This window comes from Melospiza melodia, chromosome 14, assembly GCF_035770615.1.
Source record: "Melospiza melodia melodia isolate bMelMel2 chromosome 14, bMelMel2.pri, whole genome shotgun sequence".
In the NCBI taxonomy this organism is placed as follows: domain Eukaryota; kingdom Metazoa; phylum Chordata; class Aves; order Passeriformes; family Passerellidae; genus Melospiza; species Melospiza melodia.
Window position 1 is genome coordinate 2,237,812 of NC_086207.1, and position 22,143 is coordinate 2,259,954.

Sequence of the window (22,143 nt, forward strand, 5' to 3'; positions counted from 1 at the left end):
TGATACTGTGATGTCTTGCTGAGGCAGTCAAATCCTGCAAACAACATTTTCTTAAATTGCTCTGGAAATTTAAAATTACTCTTGAGGTCTTGGAGGTTTTTGTGAAAGCTAAGCCATTCTTCATGGATTCTTGTTCTCCATAAATTAGGCTGCAGCTCAAGAGGGCACTTCATTAGTGTCTCAATCACACATTTTTCAAGTGGGATGTTTTCAGTGCAAATGTCATGGATTCAAAGAGTTGTGTTTGGTTAAGTTAGAATAAAACTCTTCAGTGAGATTGCTGAAAATATGGAGTCTTAAAAACAGGCTGGAAGGCTCTGTGCCTTCCATGTATGACAGGTGTTTCCCTCCTTTGTCCTTTCAGTCCTGGCACAATGAGGAACTGGACTCTCTCAGGTTCCCAGGCACTACCCAGAACCAAGCTGGTAGCTCCCACAGAGAACTTGAGCCGTGAGCACCAGCAGTTTCCATTTTCAGAGGTGTGAAGTGTTCTAGCATGTCAATCCTTTAAAACAGTAATTTCCCATAGGGGTGTTCCGTGTGTGTATGTGTACACAGCTATAAAGCTGGACACATATGAGCTTCATCCCCTCCTAGCCATGTTCTGCAGCCCTGGTACTATACTGTTCCTCAATCTGAGAACCCTTGCTCTCCCCTGATAACTTATCAGGGAGTCTGTTCTCAGTATGGTTTTGATTGCCAGGAAAACAACCAATTTGATTCTCCCTTATGCTTCAGCTGACTGTAAAATTCATCCTGGACAGATAACATCACAGTTTGTAAAGGTATATTAAATTTTTTGAGATATTTCCTACAAAAAAAATCAAACCATCAAATGTCTTCTTGATTTACATTTGAGACACTCGTCAAAACCCCTCAGAGCTGGTTTGATGCTGCAGGCAGATTTGCACAGCTCTTCTGTTTGTTTCTGGTCTTGCATGCAGCATCAGAATCAAATCCCAGCAGCTGTGTCCTGCGACCTACCACCACACCAGGGCATGCACAGACAGTACTGGACACTGCTGCATGGTGCTGACATCAAGAGCTTTCACCCCTTTTATTACCAAGGCATTGCAGCATTTGGCAAGATGTGAGTTATAGGTACTTTTACCAAACAAATCCATATTTCTCTTGGCTCTGGCACTGTATTGAGAGATAAAGCTTGGGAGGAGCATTCCAAGGCTTGGAAACAGAGCACAAGGTTTAGTAGTGTCTGACTTGTTACTGTTAAATGTAGCTACCGCTAAATGTAGCTATTGTTCCACCTCAGGGTTGAAGAAGAGTAAATAACATGTTCCCTTCAAGAGCAGGCTGCTGTGGCTGCAACCCTGGGCAGTAAGATGTGAATGTAGAAGCGCCATAATACAATTTCAAGAGAGATTGTTCTGTATTTATGTGGTGAACAGAAGATTAACGTTGCAGTGTTGCATGGGGAAAATCCCAGGCTTTACTAGCTACTTCTGATCTTTTGGTAGACCTGCCAGCTGAAGTCAGATGTAAAGGGGCAGACACCGATGGGAATTTAACATCAAACCAGGAACTTCTATGACCCCCTCTACTGCAGCAAGTTTAAGAGAGTGAATCCAGCATGCTGGTGCTGGAGATAGCTACTTTGCCCTGATGGTCTTTCCCTCCATATAAAGGAGAGCTCCTCTAAAAAGGAAAGCTGCTTTGCAGCAGAATATAGTAGCAAGTGTTTGAAGCATTCTGAAAATATACTCACTTTGAAATTTCAGATTGTGAGAAATTATACTCACTTTCAAAAAATTTAGGTTTATTAAAACCTTATCAAAAAAATACAGCGGAAGACTGAATAGAGAAAATAATACTGCATGCCAGGAGCAAAGGATTCTATCACCATGTGCTCATCCACACAATGGATGTTCTTCCCCTTAACCCTTTAGCCCCTCCCAAACTCTTGTCAGTCGGTCCTTCGCTGTCGGTGGTGGTGAGCGCTGTCTTACACCTTGCTTGGGGGTCAGGTGTTGCCATAGTAATGAGCTGACCCTCCCAAATACCCCCAGCACCCAGGCCCTCCCACAATAACAATGCAAGGGGAGGAGAAACATGACTATACATCTACAAAACTTCTCTTAACATATACATAATACTTGCCCTTTAATTGTGAGCGTCAGACATTGCATTACTCATCTATAACAAAATCAAAATGACAAATGTAAAATACATTGCATCTTGAAGTGCAGACAATAATTTAACAACATTCTCTGTTCAAAAAATTGAAATCAGTGACATGTCAGGGAATAATGTCTTAGGACTGAAGACTGTTTTGGCGATTGTTACCACAGTGATGATTTCCTGTTTAAAGTCAAAGTGATCAATAACTCCAGTTAGAAAGAAAATCTTTTAGAGGAAAGAAAACTCAAGTCAGAGGAACTCACTGCACTGTTTATGTGACAACATTTTATAGATCTAATAAAAGCTATTCCCAATCCAGTCATCATAATTCCTCAACTATAGGTCAGGTACAGCAGAAATTAACTTAGTGTTATAAACGATCAAATTGGTAGCCAAATTTATCAAAAAATTAACAAATATTTATTAGATCGATAACAAAAATTAGAATTTCGAAAAACCACCACAGCCAAGACAGCGTGTGCCCCGGACACAGGCGCTAGGTGAACTCAGGGGCACTGACAGAGTGCCAGCGTGTCCCCAGGAGTTCACACCAAGTGCTCCGCGCAGCCGGCTTACATACAGTTTATTCTGCCTGGGGCAGGGATGACCACATATTTCTTTGTGTGTCTTTACATGTAGAGTTGGATCCATACATGTGTTGATACAGACAAAGACGAGTTCAGACACGACATCCAGTCTGGGTCCCCAGGCAGAAGATGTATTCACACTTAGTAGGGTGATGCCAGCTCCTGAGTACCACAGATTTAATCATGTCCAGGTGGAAGTCTTGTGAGCTTCTTTGAGACATTCCATTAATCATCGTCCAGGAAGGTCCAGATGTTATCTTCCAGGTGCAGGTGCCAGAGGAAATCCTCTCTGATGGCCCAGGACTGTCTCATCATACAGTAACAGGTCTGATATTATCTTAACGCTGCCCGGGAACTGGTTATAATGTGAATAGAACTCTGTTCCCGGCCAGAGTGGCTACAGGCATAGTTTTGGATTTCACTAATATTTTATACATACATATATCTATTTCTATAGCATGAATTATCTCTACCATATATAACACTCGGTATGTGTGTAGCTTGGAGAATCATTCACAGCATTACAGAATTATTTTGGCAACACTCCTCAGTCCAGTCTGGCTCTCCACAGGGCAGTTCACAAAGGAGGATCACAGACTCACTGTCATTACATAGTGTGCTTTGGAAAACCCCAGGTAGGATTCATCCTGTGTGGTTAGATAGAATCATAAAGTCATTTAGATTGTAAAAGAACTTTAAGATCATCAAGTCCAGCCATTCTGCCAGCACTGCCAAGGCCATTAGTGAACCCAGTCCCCAAGTGCCACATTCACACCTCTTTTAAATCCCTCCAGGGATTGTGACTCCACCCCTGCCCTGCTCAGCTGGTTCTAATGCCTGACTATCCTTTAGTGGAGAAATTTTTCCCAATCTAAGCCTTCTCTGGTACAACTTGAAGCCATTTCCTCTTGTCCAGTCACTTGTTATTTGGGACAGGAGACTGAGTGAGTCCAGACAGACAACATCCTCAGCCGTTCCCTCATTCACTGAGTGGGTCCCCATGTCACAGGAGGAGATAAGTTGGGTCTAGCAGGACCTGCCTTTCATAATGTCATGCTGACAGGTGTTTCCCTTCTGCATCAGCTGCAATGGAAGGTTTTTATCCATCTCAGCTGATCAATATCTGTGCGAAATACAGTCATAAATGAGTATCATCTCTGCATGACTACAGCTAATGTGAAATGAACAGACAAATCTGGTAGGTCAACAAATGGTTAGAGCAATGGTGTCACAGTCAGGGTTGGTACTCAGACTATGGGACTCGCTCTACCAAGCCTGATCTGCTCAGGGCTGATGGAGTCTCTCTGACAAAGAAGGGAATAAGTATCTTTGGTCTGGGACTTGCCAGATGAGAGAAAGGGCTTTAAACTAGGTTTAAACTGGGTTTGAGACGATTTCTACATGTGCTTCTGTGCACTAGCCTGCTCAAAGTAGAGAGCACTAGCCCTGAATTTCATTGACTGCCACTGGGAATGATTCTCCTGCATTAGCTTTAGCCAAGCATGTCTCTAATGCCTCAAAAATGGGTCATCTTGTTTTTCCCTCTGATCTCACAGGTTCTTTTCTCACCACGTAAACATCAATCTAGAATCAGCATAGGCCTAGCCCTGCTCCCACAGATCTTGCAGAATAATTTAGGAGAAGTGCATGTAATGGTTGTTTTGACTACCTCAGTCTTAATGTGAAATGACAGTTTTTCTTAATGCCAAATATGTTTTATGCTTTGCATAAAATGCGTTACTGATATAGAGGGGTATTAATCTATGCCTAGCACCTGAAAGAGGATTTAAGTTTAAAAACTGTTTCCAGATCTCTATATTTAGCTCTTCCTGTTTCAGAGATATTCAATTTGCAAATACCTATGCTACTATTTTATATAAATCCTATTTCAGGTATTTGCATTTCAAATTTGATTGGAGTTATGCAAAAGGCTCTGTGTAGTGTAAGGCAGCTTGGTTTGGAGGCCTTCCACTGAAAAGTAGCAATGTAGCTCAATGCATGTTCCACAAATTGGGCAAGATACGATCACATCTTGGAGTGCTATTTTCCCACTGTGACTAATGCCCCACTCCAGCCCCCACAGCCATCCTTGACAGTGCACAACACTGCAATTCAAGCATGAAGTTATACCCACAGATAGGAATGCCAAGAACACTTAGCAATCCATGATTCAGTCCAGCAGATTCAGATAATGTATTTGCTCCATAAAGAAAAATATGCCTTTAGAGTACTACTAACCATTTTTCTTTCTGAAAGGGAGGAGATTTTCTGCACAGGGTTCTCCCCTTCTCCAAGGGAAGTGGCTCTTTAGAGATGATAGCTCCAAGAGCTTGTACCCAGCCCAGCCAGTCCTTAGGGTCAATGAACTCAGACAAAACCACTTCACTTCTTGCTCCTGCATGAGCCACAGAGACCCCAGCTTAGCTGAAGAGTGCTCACCCACTCTTGATCACATGCAGTGATCTTTCTTGCAGCAGGGCTGGTTTGTATCTCTGGCAGAGGAGGAGCACTTCTAATATTGCAGGGAAGCAGGGGGTGTCTGGGATGCTTCCTAATATCATTACAACAGGAGGAATCTGCAGAGACCCTGCAAAAGAAAGGACATTTGCATGGAAATTACTGATCACTGTAACACCCTCCTTCTCTGGGGAAATAAATGGATAGAACTGCAGGTGAAACCCAAGGGGGCCTGAGGTACTTCATGGCAGAAGTATAGGGAAATCAGCACCCAAAGAACAGCTGTCAGGGAATCTGTCTCCTGGTTGCAAGGCCTTGTGATATGGCTGGGCATGCTGTGGGACACAAAAAGAGAGAAACAAGGCACCACTGCCCGCTGTCTTTCTAGCCCTAGAGAAGGAGGGAAGTCAGTCTCTGTTCTTTTCACCACCTGGAATAAGACAGGTGTAGGGACACTTTGGTTGGAGTGTAAAACACTCTGATGTTGACCTGACCTGCTCTGCTAGAGCAGCAGAGCCCCATCAGCTTGGATAGGAGCCATAAAACTTATTCTAGTGGAATATTTTTCCAATTTTTCCTCTTTGTGAGGATCTTTTAGAGCTGGACAAGGAGAGGATGAGTGGACTGTGTACACTGGGGGAACAAAAGCCTGTTAAGGAAATTTCTCAGTCTAAATAATGAGACTCTGGCTGTCGCACTTCCAATGTCAAGACTTTCACTGCTGCTACTGAGGCCCCTTCACAACAGAGGCTCCAGTGAGCCCACGGGTGCCTTGCTCCTACACAGCCCTCACACACAGTCAGACCAGGTTTCCCATGACAGAGTCTCAGATGTGCTTTTCCATAAAGCCATTTCTTCCTGGTGCAGTCCTGTGGCTGTGGCAGGCACTGTGAGAGATGATTCTTATCATCTATCAGCAGCCCATTGCCTGCAAATAAGGTAGAATCCTTATGCCTGTATTTGCAGGTTTTGACGTGCATTAACTTCATTTAAATGCAAGTTTCAAATGCTTAGACTTTAAGCCTGGCAAGGCTGTGGTGTCAAACAAGCCTTAAGTGATGCTCTTGGCTGGCATCTCCCTGAGCCACAGGCCAGCCAGCCTTGGCTGCTCCTGCTTGGTGGCACCCAGAGCTGTGTGGGGCCAAACTTCAACTTTTAGCTCTTTCCTGCTGTTATCTGGCTTTACATTGGCTAGGTACTAGGAAAAGGAATAAAACAACAGCTGAAAGAGAGAGTCCTTGGATGCCCTTCCTGCTGAGTCTTTGGCTCTGGCTTCCCTATCCCATTCTCTGGCTTCTGCCTGTTGTGACAATGCTCAGCCCATCTCACTTCTCTCTGTTGTCAGCCACTGAGGCACACTGCTGTATGAGTGTTGAGGGTTGGGCCACAAGTACAAGTTTCTGTAGGAAGAATGGCAAGGTTTTTCAAAGACTGCGCTTACAAAGACACAAGTTTATTTGTGCAGCAAAATAATGTTAATGTAGGGTTGCCCAAATAGTCCCTTTGAAATTTTGAATGTTAATGTGAAAACTCAGTAAAGCACAAATTGGGTTCATTTATGCAGCAGGAAAGGAGGAGAATTCCTCATAATCTAATCTAAACTCGTACAGTGATCGCCATTCTTTTCTTTATTCACGCAATTCTCATTCCATGCAGTTGCGGGCTGCCAGAGCACAGCGTGTGGCGCTCGTGTGTGTGTGACACGGTGACAGCAGGTGGCAGCAGGATCCCACCGGCTCCCGGCATTGATCCATTCCCCAGGGCCGGGGCGGGTGGAGCGGTGGGAGCTGCAGAGCGCGCTGAGCTCGTCCTTGGCCCGGCAGCCCGGGAACGTGCGGTGTGCCCGGGGAATGTGCGCTGTTCCCGCTGGATGTGCCCGGGAACGAGCGCTGTTCCCGCTGGATGTGCCCGGGAATGTGCGGTGTTCCCAGGGAACGAGCGCTGTTCCCGCTGGATGTGCCCGGGAATGTGCGGTGTTCCCGCTGGATGTGCCCGGGACCGTGCGGTGTTCCCGGGAACGAGCGCTGTTCCCGCTGGATCTGGCACGCTCCCGGGCTGCTGCTGCCGGCCCCGCGCACGGACCCCGGGCCGGGAGGCGGCTCAGCGCGGCCGGGCTGCGGCGCTCGGCTCCCGCCGCCTGCCGAGGCACCGGTGCCGCTAGGGGGGGGTACGAGCCTTGCAGGCTGAAGGTGGATAACGCCGGCACAAACAACGGCATCAAGTTGTGTCTTTATTGAGCCGCCTGTGGAGTAGAGAGGGGAGAGCCTGGAGTGGGACTGTCCCCTGGAGAGAGGGGAGGCTGTGTGTGGGACCATCTGTCACATTCCCACCCAGGGAATTGCCGCAGAATCATTCTGCGCTGTGGAATCTAAGTCACCTCAGCCACCGGGGTTAGAAATCTGGGAAACCTGGGTATTTCCCAGAGGAGGAATATTTCAGTTGGAATTGCAGCCTGCCACCCAGCATGGAGAGGCTCTTCTTGTGATGATTATTAAACCACCATTAATAAATTTGCTGTCTTTTGGCAAATGGAAAAAAAAAATTCATTCAAACATTTTTCACCCAAATGTCATTCTGTAAAAAAAAACTGCTGGGAGACTGATGTGAGGACTTGGTTATAAAAGCTCACCTGACTCCAACTGGTAGTTGGGATCCAGGTACTTGCTTCCATGGTAGAAGCAGAAGTTCACCATGTGGATGTTGGATTTTGACCTTTCTTCTATTTAAAAGGTCAATGAAAAGTGTGCACACCCCATCTTTTCCAGTCTGCTCAGCCTTGCTCTCGGTCATGCTGTTTTAAACAATGCTGAAATCTGTTGCATTGTAAAGCAGCTGTGGGAGGGAATGCTGGGCTTGGAGGGCAAGACTCAGTGAACAGACAAAACAGTACTTTGTAAAAAGAAAGACAACAGATATTTTTTCCCTTTGTCAGTGTAACCTTTTTAAATTAAATTATCAGGTTAAAATAAACATCTTTCAATTATTTAAGGAGTAGGAGAAAAGTACAGTTAAATAAATTATTCATCATGCTATAAATAGTTATTTTAATTCTAAGTACTGTAACATTTTTCAGGGAACCATTATTTATTTGCATGATTATTTATATGCCTCAGCGAGAGAGTTTTATTAAGTTTGAATTTGTAACCCCAGATTTGTGTGTTGTTTTCTTGCACATAAGTCTGGATTGGTCTGTTTGAACTGTGCAGTTTGGGAATGTATGTGAATAAAAGTAAGCCTTCTTCAAGCTGTCCCAGCCTGTTGACAAACTCAGAGAATTTTTTTTGAGGTCTAATACTCTATGTAAATCAAAATGAAAATGGAATGGATACTGTAATTGTAGATTGCTATGGTTGTGAGACACAATGAGATCATGTCAGCTGTGAATGTTACAGAACAAATGTGTGCATTGGGAACTATTGTGCAGGCTGCTGTTTCTCTGGTCTATCCTTTAACTAGAACTGTGTGGGGACAATATGAAATATTCATGTTACTGACATTTTGGAGGTAATAAGACTTTTTATACTATTTTTTCATTGATCATTTAAATGGGTTCTCTAGTTATTATAATTTTCAGATATAAAACTTATAATACCTTCACTTGAATAAGGCCAAGTTAACAGGTCATACTCTGAAAACTTTGCTTTGTGGATCATTCAGAGCTGGTTATCTTTTATTGATCAACTGACAGCAGGACCTTGCTAGAAGTCAGTAAAATGCTGGACTGGCATGCTGTGCTTCCCACCTAACCCATGCTCTGTGGCACTGCTGCTAGCAGCAAGAGGGCTTCCCTTGCAAGCTCCAAGCACTGGAATGAGTGGGCTCCATTCAGACAGTGGCATGCTTATTGTATCAGAGTTGAAAATAATTTCCTTTGAAATTTTCTTTCTCTTTTTTCTTCTCCCATTATCTCCAGGAACAATTACATTCACATCCTGTCAAATGCTAGTGCTATCTCTGTAAATCAAACTGTGGCTTATTTAGAAATCCATACTATGAAGGATTCTCTTGTCCTCATCTATGATTCCTCTGTATGTACCAGTAACAAAAATCTTTCTGTAAGCAATATTTCTGTACACCCATGTTGTGGTATCTCTTCAGACCAGTGCTATTATAATGCAAATTGCAGATATTGAAGATCAGTATACAGAAAATGTATACTGTATACTGCAACATAACAAGGCATGTTATATTGCAGTCATTTGGGAATTTTAAAACTCTTCACTATCCAAATACAATTTTTTTCATATTTCAGGTAGACACAACAAAAGCTACTACCCATCCTCATAATATTGATTAGTTCTGCACTACTCTGGATTTTGTGCATTTGGTTTTGTTTCAATTAGTATTCAGATCTGCCAGCAAAATGTTATATGAACGCTGAGAAACTTCTTATGCTTGGCTTTTCCCATTTCCTTTTTTCCTTCCCATTTTCTCCTTTTCCCTTTCCCTTTCCTCTTCTATTTCCCCTTCTGTTCACTGATGTTAGGATGGTTTTCATCAACTAAGAATTCACGTATTCTTTACAGCTGTATCACCACTACCCTTTTGAGCATGGCATATCAAGGGACCATTTTCCCAGGCTAGTGAGTGCCTCCCTTCTGAAGTGAGTGAAGCTGATAGTTGAGGTCAGCAAAACGTGCAACTGGATTCACATGTGCTGCATGTCTGTCTCACTTTTTCCTCCTGAAAGATAGCAATGGCTTTGGTCATGCTCACCTGTCTGTTTGGACATACTAGATATAATAACCTCAACATACATTTACATCCACTTTTGAACACCTTCTGGCTACCAGTTTTATAACTCAGCTTGCATCCAGCATTTGCTTCAGATCACAACATTCACCACAGAACTTTTACACTTTAGGGTTGTTCCTTTGAAGCCTTTTGATTCCATTTTTGGCTTTTGAAATCAGTTTGGTTTCCAAATAATGGTTGAGCAGATTCTTTTCCTCTGCAACAGTTACCAGCCTCTAACACATCTGTGTACCATTGACTCTGCCATGACTTGTGATACTTCTGTACCTTTTTAAATGTCATGTACTGAGCTCATGCCTTAGGTACCTGGCTGTGTTCCCCCTCCACATTCCTTAGATCCCTCATCAGCCTTGGCTTGAAGAGTTTTGCATAAGGACCAATTTCCACACTCCTTGAACAATTTATTCATTGCCTCCAAGGGCAGTAAGCATCATTTTGAACCAGGCATACTGCATTGTAACAAATATGCTGTAGTGTAACAAGGTTGTGTGGTGTATTTTAAGGAGCTCTGGAGCTACTAGTGACGGGTTGAATGTGAAAATACCGTCCATTACATCTCATTGCCATGAAAAGCAAACTTGTATTTCAGCATTTCTGTTTGAAATGCTCTCTCAAAGGTTTTTAAATGTAAGTATGAATACTGCCAAATAAAAATAAAGCCTTTAAAATAGACATCTAAAGTAGCCAGTTATAAGCAGCATTATGGAAAGAAGCTCCAATATAAAAAACATACAAAAAATAACTTCCTGTAGATCTACTGAAGCTGAAACTGGTATTCAGTTCATATGATCCTTCCACTGGGTGCAGAAAAGATGATGATGATTTAGAAGAGAAGTTAAAAGGGAATGCTTTTGAAAATGCTGTCCATAAATAGTCAGCATCTGCCCCAGTATCTGCCTCAGAACTCTGCACCATGTAAGATTTCATCAGGGTTTAGAATTTAATTTTTAATTAAATTCTTACTGCATCATTTTGTATGACCCCATTAGAGAAGAATAATATTGTTTTTTGTGAATTTTATTCATGGAATAATAATTGGCCCAGAATTAATTCTTTATCAGCAATTGAGAAAATACTGAGAACATTAAAGAAAATATTCAAAGAAAACTGGAACTGACACATTTGGCTTAACAGAGCTGTATTTAAAAAGGATGTGCACATGAAGAATCCAAGGCATAATGAAGCCTCCTACACAAAACATGGAATAAAATATTTATACTGTAATCATGCTATTAATAAAATGATGTATCAGCTGGTGTCTGCTGCAACAAAACTCAGCTGAGAGCCTGGTTACTGTCTCGATGGGGCAAAAGAAATCTAAGAACTGAAGACCAGAAGCACATGGACTAGCTTGGGAATCCCTATCCTGATTTAGCTGTTCAGTTGTGTAATACCCTGGCTTTCAGGGGATTGCCAAGTCTCCCATGGCAGCTGGCACTGTCCTTTCACACCAAAGATGTGCAGTGAAGGGAGCAGAGGGAAGGTCCGGCTGTGCTGCTTCCATCCCTGGTGGATCCCTGTGAGTGCTGGGGGTGTCTGCAGTGATTCCTTGTTTCCAGTTGTTGTTGAAGGTAGTTCTAGCCTTAGGAATGGTTTGGCTTGATCAGAGCAGAGCAATCTCAGGGGCTTTGCTGTCAGTTGCTGCCCTTGTCAGAGTGCTGCTGTGGTACCCAATGGTCATCTTCTCTTCTTTGGGCTTGGTCCAGTTTCCAAGGTTTAAAGAAAAAGATTAAAACCCAGGAGGTTTGTGTAGGGACAAAATGACAGATAGAAATGAGAGGAACAGTTAATCTGCACTGTGAATGGACACTGCGGGGCCAAATCTTAGATGCAGTCTTAAGGGTACAGGAAAATTTAACTAACAAATAGATACTGCTTGGTGCTTTTCCTGTTGCTATCATGATTCCTTGTCCTGGATTGCCAAGCAAATTGTATTCTATTTGCCATCTGTATGGCAGCTGTCTTCTGTTAAGTGGGCAATGTTCTTATCTCTCCCACAACCACTCCTCCCTCTGCAGGGACATCTGCTGATAACAGCTATTGAATGTCACTGCATAACTGATAGGAGCTACAGCATCTCACTGGGAGATGTGAGCCCAGAGGGAGGAGCCAAGCATTCCTAACTGGGTATAATCTGGAGATTCTGGAACACCAGCACGGCTTCTCCACTGGGTTTCCCAGAGGAACAGCAGCTGCTTCTTCCACTGGATCTTCAGAGGAAGAATTCATCCTTCTCTACAGGATCCCTGCTCCAGCAGAACCACCCCTGACACTGCAGGAGGGCTGAGCCACATTGCCAATGGGACTGCTGTCACCCTGTTCTTCTAAGTTCTTCTAAGCCTTCTGATGTTTACATTCTTGTAACAAACTTGCTCAGGTGCTTTTCTCTAAATAATTATTGGTTTACAGTCTTTTCTGAGGGAGGAGAAATTTGATGGACTGTTAGTTTGTCCAGTGTCATTGGAGAGGTGGCACTGTCACCCTCCAATCCACTGTCACTTTTGAAAATCTGTAAATGCTGGAGTCAGAAATTAAACTGCTTTCTTTTTACCTTGGAGATTCCAATGTCTGCATAGTTTTGTTTCATGTCCTATAGTGACAGACTGCTACCAGCACCCTGACCAACAAGGTGTCAGGTCATGTTCTGACTCTGTCAGTGTTGTTTTGGTTTACTGCAATGTTAATTTTATCTTTTTTTTTTCTTCCCTAATAAAGAACTTTTACTCCTGCTCCCATATTTTTTGCCTGAGAGCCCCTTAATTTAAAATTTATAGCAATTCAGAATGGAGGGGGGGGTGTGTGTGTTTATATTCTCCATTTCAGGGGAGGCTCCTGCCTTCCTTAGCAGACACCTGTCTTTCCAAACAAAGACATCTACTTTTTGATGCATGTGTGAATTCACTTTGAGATCTCTCCTTGTTTGCTGGGAGCAGAAGGGAGGTGTTGCTCACAAGTGAGGCGATGGCCCTTGGCATGAGCCATTTGTCTGTGTGGTCCCCAGAGTTCTGCCCAACACATTACCTGCCAGAAGCATCTTGATGCCCAGTTCTGCAGCAGTTCAAACTTTATCCAGAGCCAGAGTATGCTGAGCTCCCAGCCTTCCTCCTTGTGCAGAGAGGAGGAATACAGGCAGCAGTACCCCTACTGCTCTGCATGTGCATGGCTGAATTTGATAGTGGTAGGCGGATATTCTCCTCCTAGAACACTCCTGCATTTCTTTGTTGACAGGAGTAGTTTTCTGCACAGTGGATTGCTCAGGCTCGAAAAAAGAACAACTGAAAATTATATTGAGAGTTTGTTATAAATATGATCTATTGCTGTGAGAAGGTTACGAGCAGGAAACACACAGCCTGCAGCTTTGTTCTGTCGGCTTGGCCAAGCTAAATAAATTTTGATTGGAGTTTATTGGAGTAGGTTCTCTTTTCTCTCTCTCTCCCTCTGTCTCTCCCCAAAGACACTGTTACTGGTGGATTAGGCTGTTCAGAGAACGGCTGGGAAGTGCTCTAGGTTTAAAAAACTGTTCTTTTTTGCCTGAAAAAAGAAGAGGAAACCTCATGCAGCCTCCAGGAATTAGGGTGCAGAGACACCAATAACTCAGTAACAGAAGTGTCATAAGGGGAAGGCAAAATCTGTGGAAGTCCCTCTCTGCTTTCCAGGGGTGGGAGAGGCCCCCTGACTGAAGCAGTGTGCAGAGCAAGGGCATTTCTCTGCTCCACTTGGGATAAAGCAAAACTTGGACTTTACCTCTTGAATCCAAGCAGGGAGAGTCACAGAATTATAGAATGGTTTGGGTTGGAAGGGAACTTTAAAGGGCATGTAGGTCCAGACTCCTTGCCCTGGCAGGGACACCTCCCACTGTCCCAGGCTGCTCCAGCCCCCGTGTCCAGCCTGGCCTTGGGCACTGCCAGGGATCAGGGGCAGCCCCAGCTGCTCTGGGCACCCTGTGCCAGGGCTTGCCAACCCTCCCAAGGAAGATTTTTTTCCTAATATCTAATCTAAACCTACTCCCAATTTGACCCTATTCCCCCTTTGTCCTTGAACTCCAGGCTCTCATAAATAGTCTTGCCCCATCTTTTGTGTAAATTCCCTTCAGGCACAACTAGGTGTCTGAAGCCTTCTCTTTTGTAGGATGGACAATCCTAATTCTCTCAGCCTTTCCTCATAGGAAAGGTGCTTCATCCCTCTGAGGAAGGGAGGATGCCTTGGCATGTCAAAGAGCTGGGCTGCTCTGGAAATGCAGCTTTTTTTAAAAAAAAAGAAAAAAATATCAATTCCTCTGGAACATTTTTGTTTTCTACAAAATAGATCTTTTAACAAGAAAAAGAAATAATGTATTTACTAATTGGTTATGTTGGTAGATCAGCTGAGAGCAGCAGCAAACCAGAAAAGAGGTAAAAGTGTACTGTGAGAAATACCCTTTCCCAAACAGAAATAAAAGTAAATTTCAATGCTTTTTGGCATCACCGAGCTAATTTCATTTTTTTGTAGGAGCAGAGATTTTAAACCTGACCAAAAATAAGATTAAATTGCTTTCTTCTTTTTACCCTCTGTCCCAGTCCATTTCCATCAGGTAGTGTTTCTTTCTTTTGTTTTCTGTACTCAACCATTGCTTATTGCTCTAAATTATAATAACTTATGTCTGGACTGTTCCAAAGGTGGTTTGATTTCCATGGTAATTGGATTTGATATTTCAGTAAATTCTTGACCTACTCTCAGAAGTGTTTATGCTCACTGAGAATTTCAGTAAGGGCTGTGAGATGCTCAAGTGAGGTTCAATAATTAGAAGTATAAGATTTATTTTGGATGAGAAAAGCTGTGGATGTCAGTGATGCTAATTACATTGCTAAGGAATTGATACTTCTAAAATATTAATAAATATTAGTATATTGGAATACTCATACAGAAAACAGCTTCATTCAGGCCTTTAGGGACACCTTGCTACACAGCAAAGCTTTAGTGAAGTCATTAAGAAAAGCATTTACAGCTTTCAAAAGAATCTGTGGGACTGATCCTGCTGTGAACAGCAACACAGGGTGCACTGTGCAGCTCAGGAGAGTCCCCTCTGGTCACACAGACAGCCTCAGACTCACAGCACATCAGTGCTTAATGTGGCTGGACAAGAGTGGCCTGGGAAACAGCAACATACAGCATCAGCTGAAGATGGAAGTACCCAAATGGTTAAAAACCAGTAACTGAAACAGCAAGCTGGATTTCAGGCTTTCAGAGGAGTATTATTAATGCAGTAGCTTAATAAGTACAATAGTAATGTAAGGTTTTACTTTTGCACACATCTATCTATCTATCTATCTATCTATCTATCTATCTATCTATCTATCTATCTATCTATCTATCTATCTATCTATCTATCTATCTATCTATCTTCCCAGGTTAGATAGTCCCAAAATGAGCTAAAAGAATGATAAGTGTGGTATTTGATGCTGTGTGCAGAATTTTATTTTTTTTTGTAATTATATGCACGCCTGGCTGCAAACCTGGAGAGCTAAGGGAAGGTAAGTAGGAAAGGCAGACAAGTGCTTGCTAATGGCAGCTATTGGGTGGCTCCGAATAAGGTCCTTCAGAGAATCTGCTCCTAACTGTTGTTGCAAGGACTTGGAAGCAGTTTCAGTGTTTCTGGGTGCTCGTGGAAGTGTCTCCTGAGCCAGGGGAGTCAGTGCCTGCAGTGCTGGCCATAGGCACGCTTGTTGGCTCTCCTCACCTGGGACAGCTGACCTGCACCACGGGCACCTGTTAAACACCTGCACCAGCCCCCAGTGCTGTGCAGCATCAGGAAAAGGCTTTTGCTGCCCATACACCCCTCAGACTTAATCTGATTTCCTTCTAACAAGCTGCTTCTTATAATATTTCAGATTCTGCTAGGTTCCTGTTAATGTATTTGCAGTGTGGGAAAACAAGCTACTTGAACGAATAGCTTACCTTTTCTAAGTGTATTCCAGTCAATAGTGAAATACACAAATAGGGCATCTTTTTAATGAAATTTTGCTTTGAGTTTTCTAAACTTCACTGTCAGGCAAAGAAAGTGTTTTGGACTTTTTCCTCTGTGTTGTTAAAGTATAAGAGCCCTCTAAAACTGTAATTCAGTGTGAAAAATTTACTAGGTACCAATCAGATCTGGTGGATTTCGGCTGTGACAGAGAGGAAATGCTAAACAAAGTGGTTACTGTATATTCTGTTGCCTTAGAGACTGAAACATCTGTATCCATGCAGGCAAGTGATGCAGACATGGTAAGATTTGACTCCTTACATTCCTCTGTTCCTCTGGCTGTCAATGGAAATGTTTTATGGTGCGAATATTCTGGGCTTCTTTAGCATTGTATTTATCTGGTTGTGTAGCATGACTTTGGACTAGGAGGGGTTTTTAATTAAAGTCTAACTCTGAAGTCAGGACTCTCCCTAAGAAAAGATGCTTTTACATAAATAATTTTTCAAGATGAACTTGGAGGGACTTGAAATGATTGTTGTACTGGTGATAATAGTTGGATTTGTGAAGGCACTTGAGCATATGGGTCTCCTAGAAGACAACTTTGAAGGTAGGATATTAAGAAATTGAAAATATTTTATTCTGAAAGCCAGTTGCTGCAGAGGCTTTTACTTTAATCTGTATGTGCATGTGCAGCGTTTGAGTATCTGGGGAGCTGAAAGGTAGCTGAAATAATGTTATATACTCTCTTTAGGCAAATTATATGTATTTAAATGTCTATATAGTATTGTAGCTCTCATTGCAATGCTGAAAATAAATATGACAATTTAAACCATTCTTTGTTTAAGATTGTTTCAAGAACTTCAATACAGATTTGTGTGCTTTAGTAAACTGCAGCTCACTTCCCAAAGCTCTAAATGAAAAGTTTGCATTTTAGTAAGTTTATCATTATATCCTCTCAATTTGTTCTAATTTCTAGAAATGTCATGGCTTATTTTTAGCTATTGACTGCTATTAACAGAAAATCCAAAAACCTTACTGAACTTACTTGGCTGAATGTTTCTGTCATAATCAATTTAGCCCTCTCTCAGAATATTTGTCTTTAACAGAACTGCTTCGTCTTGCTCTCTATTCTCAAATATATTTAGGGAAACATTGCCGATTGAAAGGTAAATATGCTTTGCAGAGTACAGTTTGAAGGAGCTATAGGACTGCAAAAGATATCCTAATTCTTGTTACCTCTCTGATTTATAAACAATTTGTGTAGAAACATGCAAATATTAAATTTAAGAAGGGATGAATTTTAGACAGTGAGATCCATAAATCAAAACATATCTGTACAGAGGGTGTCATTGTTTAATAGGGAGAGTAGATTTACAGTATGCCTGAATATTCCTGAATATTGAACAGCTGCTTTTTTTAGACACTTGAGAGTCATTTTTTTATGGGGAGCAAGAAATACACAGTTGTTAAAATAACCTTCAGCTACCACAGATAGAGAACCATTATTCCTTTCTGCTTCAGAGCTTATGACAACCTGGAAGAGGTGAGCTTGCTGGCCTCATAGTAATTTACCTGATTACATTTGGTAGAAGGTTTGAAGAATCTTGAAGAACTATAAATGGAGGGAAAAAGTGATAAAACTTTTGGTTCTTTGACTGTGTGCTTTATTTTAGTTCTCATGCATGTGTTTGCTTTTCCTACTTCCTACTGCTTTGAGCATTTTTCCTAACTTTTATGTTTGCATGAATTAAGAGGTACCTGGTGATGACTGATGGAAAGCATTTTGAAGCTGGGGCAGTAATGCAGTTTGCATAGCAACTGCTTTACCTACCAGCTCTGACTTTGCCAGGGCTATTGAAATTATCAAATTCTGCAAGCAAGACAGAATGACAATAGAAAAATTCACTTATTCTGGCTTTTGTGAGTCCTCAGATGTCTATGTGCTCCTGTCACAGAAAGATGTTAGATAGTACCTGATGTACAGGAAATTTCATGTCTCCAGCTCTAACAAAGTCTGTTATGAATTGGTCCATCTGGGCACCTGGATTTTTGGAATCCTTTTATTGTCTGCCTGAATGCAGACAATAAAATCTAAGGGCAGATTCTATTGAACAACTTGGTTAAAAAAGAACAGAGCATTGAAGAAGGAAGCTTTAGGAGAGAGTGGTTCATGGGTTTGGGTAGCTGCTCCTTCCCAGCACCCAGTCTCCAGTGTACCTGCAAGCTGTACTCATGTCATGAGTAAGGGGGGAATGGCACATTGCTGACTCCTAAGGAGATGGAAAGTTTGGGAATATTTGAATAATTCAGAGGAAATCATCATAACGTCTAGTTGTATTTCTGATTAAATTTACATTAAAATACTGTGAATTACGATGAAAAAGGGATGAGGTTAACTTTACATTAATATGTTAGAACTTCAGGTAAGCTGGTATTCAGACTCTGTACGTTGAACCTGTACACAATTATGGCTTCCTCACAGCTTCTCCTGCCATGTCCACCCTTTGTAAGAACATACAACATACACATTCTTTGTGAAGCTCTGGTACTTGTGAGATCTGCTGCGTCCTTTGCTGTAATGGTGAGATGACTGAGGTTGTCTGTCAATAATTTCCAGCAGAGACTATTGACTATTTGTTACAATAGGTTCTTAATGCTCACATGTTGGTTGTTATACAAAGAAATTATGTTTATTATTTTAGTGAGAAAATATTTGAGCTTTAACTTCCCTTATTTTTAATAGCACTGCGTAATGCTGTAGGATTTACAGAGCATGATGCTCCATAGGAATCTACACTGTCAGTACAGTGTAAATTCCACAAGAGTGTGTTATCCTAAGAAGAAACAAATTTCTGTTGCCAGGCTTCACTGAGCAAAGAGAAAACAGGTATCAAGTTGAACATGGAGCTGTAGAAAGGTGTGCTGAACCTTAAGCACTGCATATGGAGTGCTAGCCAGCAATAGCTGGAACAACTGGACCTTGCCTTGGGCCCAGATAATTCCTAGCTGTGCTTTCAGTTTCCCCAGACTGTTGTGGACTTTGTTTATACTGAACAGCTTACAGAAGTACACTGCTAGCAAACTCTGTGTTGAAACCATTGTCATTATAATTCAAACTCATCAATACTTTCTACAGAGAGACTTTCAAATTGACATACAAATATAGAATATAAAATCTATACATTTTTAAGTGGAGGAAGAGAACTCAAATTACCATCAACAGAAATAGGCAAAACTTGAAATTCTGCACCCTTTCAGCTAGCCATGGCCATCCAGTAATACATGTTCTCTCTGGAAGATCACAGTCACTAAAAGGAAATGCTGGTGCTGGAGTTGGAGTCCTTGACTCTTGCTGGCCTCTTGCTCTTACTCAAACATTGGGCACCTGGACAGGTGAGCCAGCTGAGCCTTTGTGCTGCTGAGAAAGGGCCTCTGTCTAAATGTCACATAGAGCACTCAAACTTATAAACCTATCTGCAACAGCATTAGCTCAATCCATCTGCCAGTAACGGAACAGAGTGGAGGACATCAGAGTTTTCCCAACTGTGCTTTTGTTTCTGTCCAAAACTGGTTTTGAAAAACATACCAATATTCACAATAAACCCCAAATACTCCTATGCAATTTCTTATCTCCTCCACATCTACTAAAATGCAGTGGAGAACAATGTTCAACACTAGACGTTCCTAGGGAAACCTGCTGTCCTTCAGCTTCAGCCTGTGGTGTACAGGGTGCAGGATAGAGGGAAAGAGTAGAGTTTCTCACAGAAGAAAAGCAGAATGATATGAAGATTCTCTTGACAACAACAATTCAAATGTTCATATACATCTCATAGTCTTAGTTTGGTTAGAACACCCGCATATTAATTCCCATCTTTTTGAGATCTACTGCCATGTAATCTTGAAATTTAACTCTCTGTTCCTCAAATCTCTAATCTCCTTTTCCTTTGCCTCCTTTATTTTCTTGAAGTGTGTACCTTGTTAAGCCTCAGCCCTGGCTCACTTGCCATGCCTTGCTGTGCTGTGGCTTGGCTGTTTGGCAGTGTGTGGCTGTAGGACAGGGGTTCCTCGGCAGGGCTGGGGGCAGAGCAGCACCACGGTGCACTGCCTGCCTGTGGCCAATGGGGCAGAGCATGTCAGCACCAGCAGGGCTTCTCAGACTGCAGGGCCACTTGACACAGCAAAACACAAGAGCACTGCTAGAAAAATATAGTCACACAACAGACTGAAAGGCCTGAGTTTGTATTTTCTGGTGCCCATACTCGGGTTTCTCCCTTTGCTACTTCTCTTTCTGGACCATTTGTCACTGCTTTTTATCTTTAAAAAAATTAATCATGCCAGTGCCCTGGAATGAGCTCAGAGTGCTATCCTTGAGGATAAAAGACTGGCTCTGAGTAGACTGAGCCAAACCAGCAGCTTACAAACCAGACTAACAATGAAGACAGCTCTGTGTATGCACTGACCCTTGCGAGCTGAGAGACACCTGCTGTCCTCAAGAAGGTGACAGAGCTGACTGGCTGTCACACACTTGCTGGCTGAAAGGAAGTCATTATCAGAACTGCAATATTTTCTCTGTGTTCCCACAGCAGGCACAGCATGGCTATGTGCTGTGTCTCTGCTCATAGGTTTTGGTACTGACATGTGTGCCCACAACACACCCCCAAGGTGCCCGCAGGAGAGCCTGAGCTCATGGTCAGCACTTCTGCTTTGGGCTGTATGAAGTTACACAATTAATCTGGCACTGGGCAGTTTCAGCTGTCATTGATGGACATACTTTGGGGGTGTCTGCTTCAATGTGCACTCAGATGAGCAAGTACTCATCTTCCTGTTCCAGCTTTGGAATTTTTACGGTCATGCACTTTCACTGGCTTTTTGAGTTGCTGATGAACTCAATAGGAAGCATTTATACCTACAGGTGAGCTCTGGCCTACAAATCACTTCTGTGCACTCATGTGAGCCACTAGGACTGTAGCCCTTTTGTGAGCACAGAATAACCGAAGGACAGGGACCTTCTGAACAGAAATAAACTTGTTTGCTACCATCTGGCATGGTTTTCTACATTCTAACAGTTACAGGACTGTTGAAGAGATTTTCCTCTCACTTCTTCAAGATGGTGCTCAGACAGATTGAATGTCTTTTTCTTTAAATAATTTATGCATAAGTAAAATTGAGTTAAAAATAATTACTAGTTCCATTTTCCTCCATGCTTAACCTTGACCATAAAATACCTGTAACTTTTACATGGAAAGGTTCTAAATCAGCAGGCTGTAAACTGTAAGAATCTGCTAGCAGTGTGTGCTATTATGTACTGCTGTGCATGTAATAAACTTCTGTCTTCATTCTGCCACTTCTGACAGGCTCATCATAGTGATCATCTAATTCACACCTTAGAAGCTGGATAAGAGATCATCACAAGAGACTTGGTGGGTGTAATGCAGAATCAGGATCCTAATTTTTTTCCACTGGTCTTACATGACTCTTAGTTTGTAATATCAGCTGGATATTTTACATCTCTGCTTATCACCTACACTTGAAAAATCTTTCCACATTTCAGAAAAATCTGAAAGAGCTTGATGCTTTCCAGGTGAATACAGTGCTGCACTTTTCTTGCATTCAGTGCACTCCTCAGGCACACACACTTACTTCAAATGTGGAAAGTGACAAAGTAAGATTCTGTCTTAGTGTAAAATTCCTAATAAGGTGTCAAGTTAAAAAAGGCAGGAAAGCGGGTTAGGGCAGAAGAATGTAACTGTTCTTTCAGGTGGGGAGGAGCATGCCCTAATTGTAGAATCATAGAATCGCAGAATGGTTTGAATTGGAAGGGACATTAAATATCATCCAGTTCCAAGCCCCCTGCCCATCCACTAGATCAGGTTGCTTGAGGTGGCTCCACAACATTATGAGACTTGTTTTCTCAGGCAGGAGCTGATGAGTGTTTGTGTCCCCAGGGATATTGTATCAGCACAAACAAGAGTGAGCCCCGAGTGCTGCTGTGTTAGTGGATGGAGCTGCTGTTCCTGTGTCAGCCATGGTGCGTGGCCCCTGGAGGGTGGTGCCACAAATGGTCTTACTGAAAATTCCTGCCAGGGGAATTGGATGCGAGACGTGTTGACCCAATAGGAAAGTCATTCTATTTATAGTTTCATCATCTCAAGTATTTTTGAAGGGTTAGGGGATCTTCTGTGAACCCATGATTCCCACAGAGGCCACTGTGGTGGACTTAATCTCTCTGGGGCACTCCCTGGACTCTGCTAACTAATCCTAAGTCCA

The 22,143-nt window shown here is 42.4% G+C and overlaps 1 protein-coding gene across 13 annotated transcripts in view; it reads left to right on the top strand.

Moving 5' to 3' along the window:
• Positions 1-22,143, top strand: part of KCNIP1 (potassium voltage-gated channel interacting protein 1) — a 275,906-nt gene that overhangs the window by 181,190 nt on the left and 72,573 nt on the right. The window contains exon 1 of one of the 13 annotated variants that reach the window (XM_063168407.1): positions 16,291-16,483. The exons of 11 other annotated variants lie outside the window; for them this stretch is intronic. In XM_063168407.1, the coding sequence (XP_063024477.1) occupies positions 16,384-16,483 (100 nt within the window). In that variant the 5' untranslated portion in view covers positions 16,291-16,383. Of the gene's footprint in view, positions 1-16,290; positions 16,484-22,143 lie in introns of those variants that run through there. One more of the 13 variants, XM_063168414.1, reaches the window with a different exon arrangement.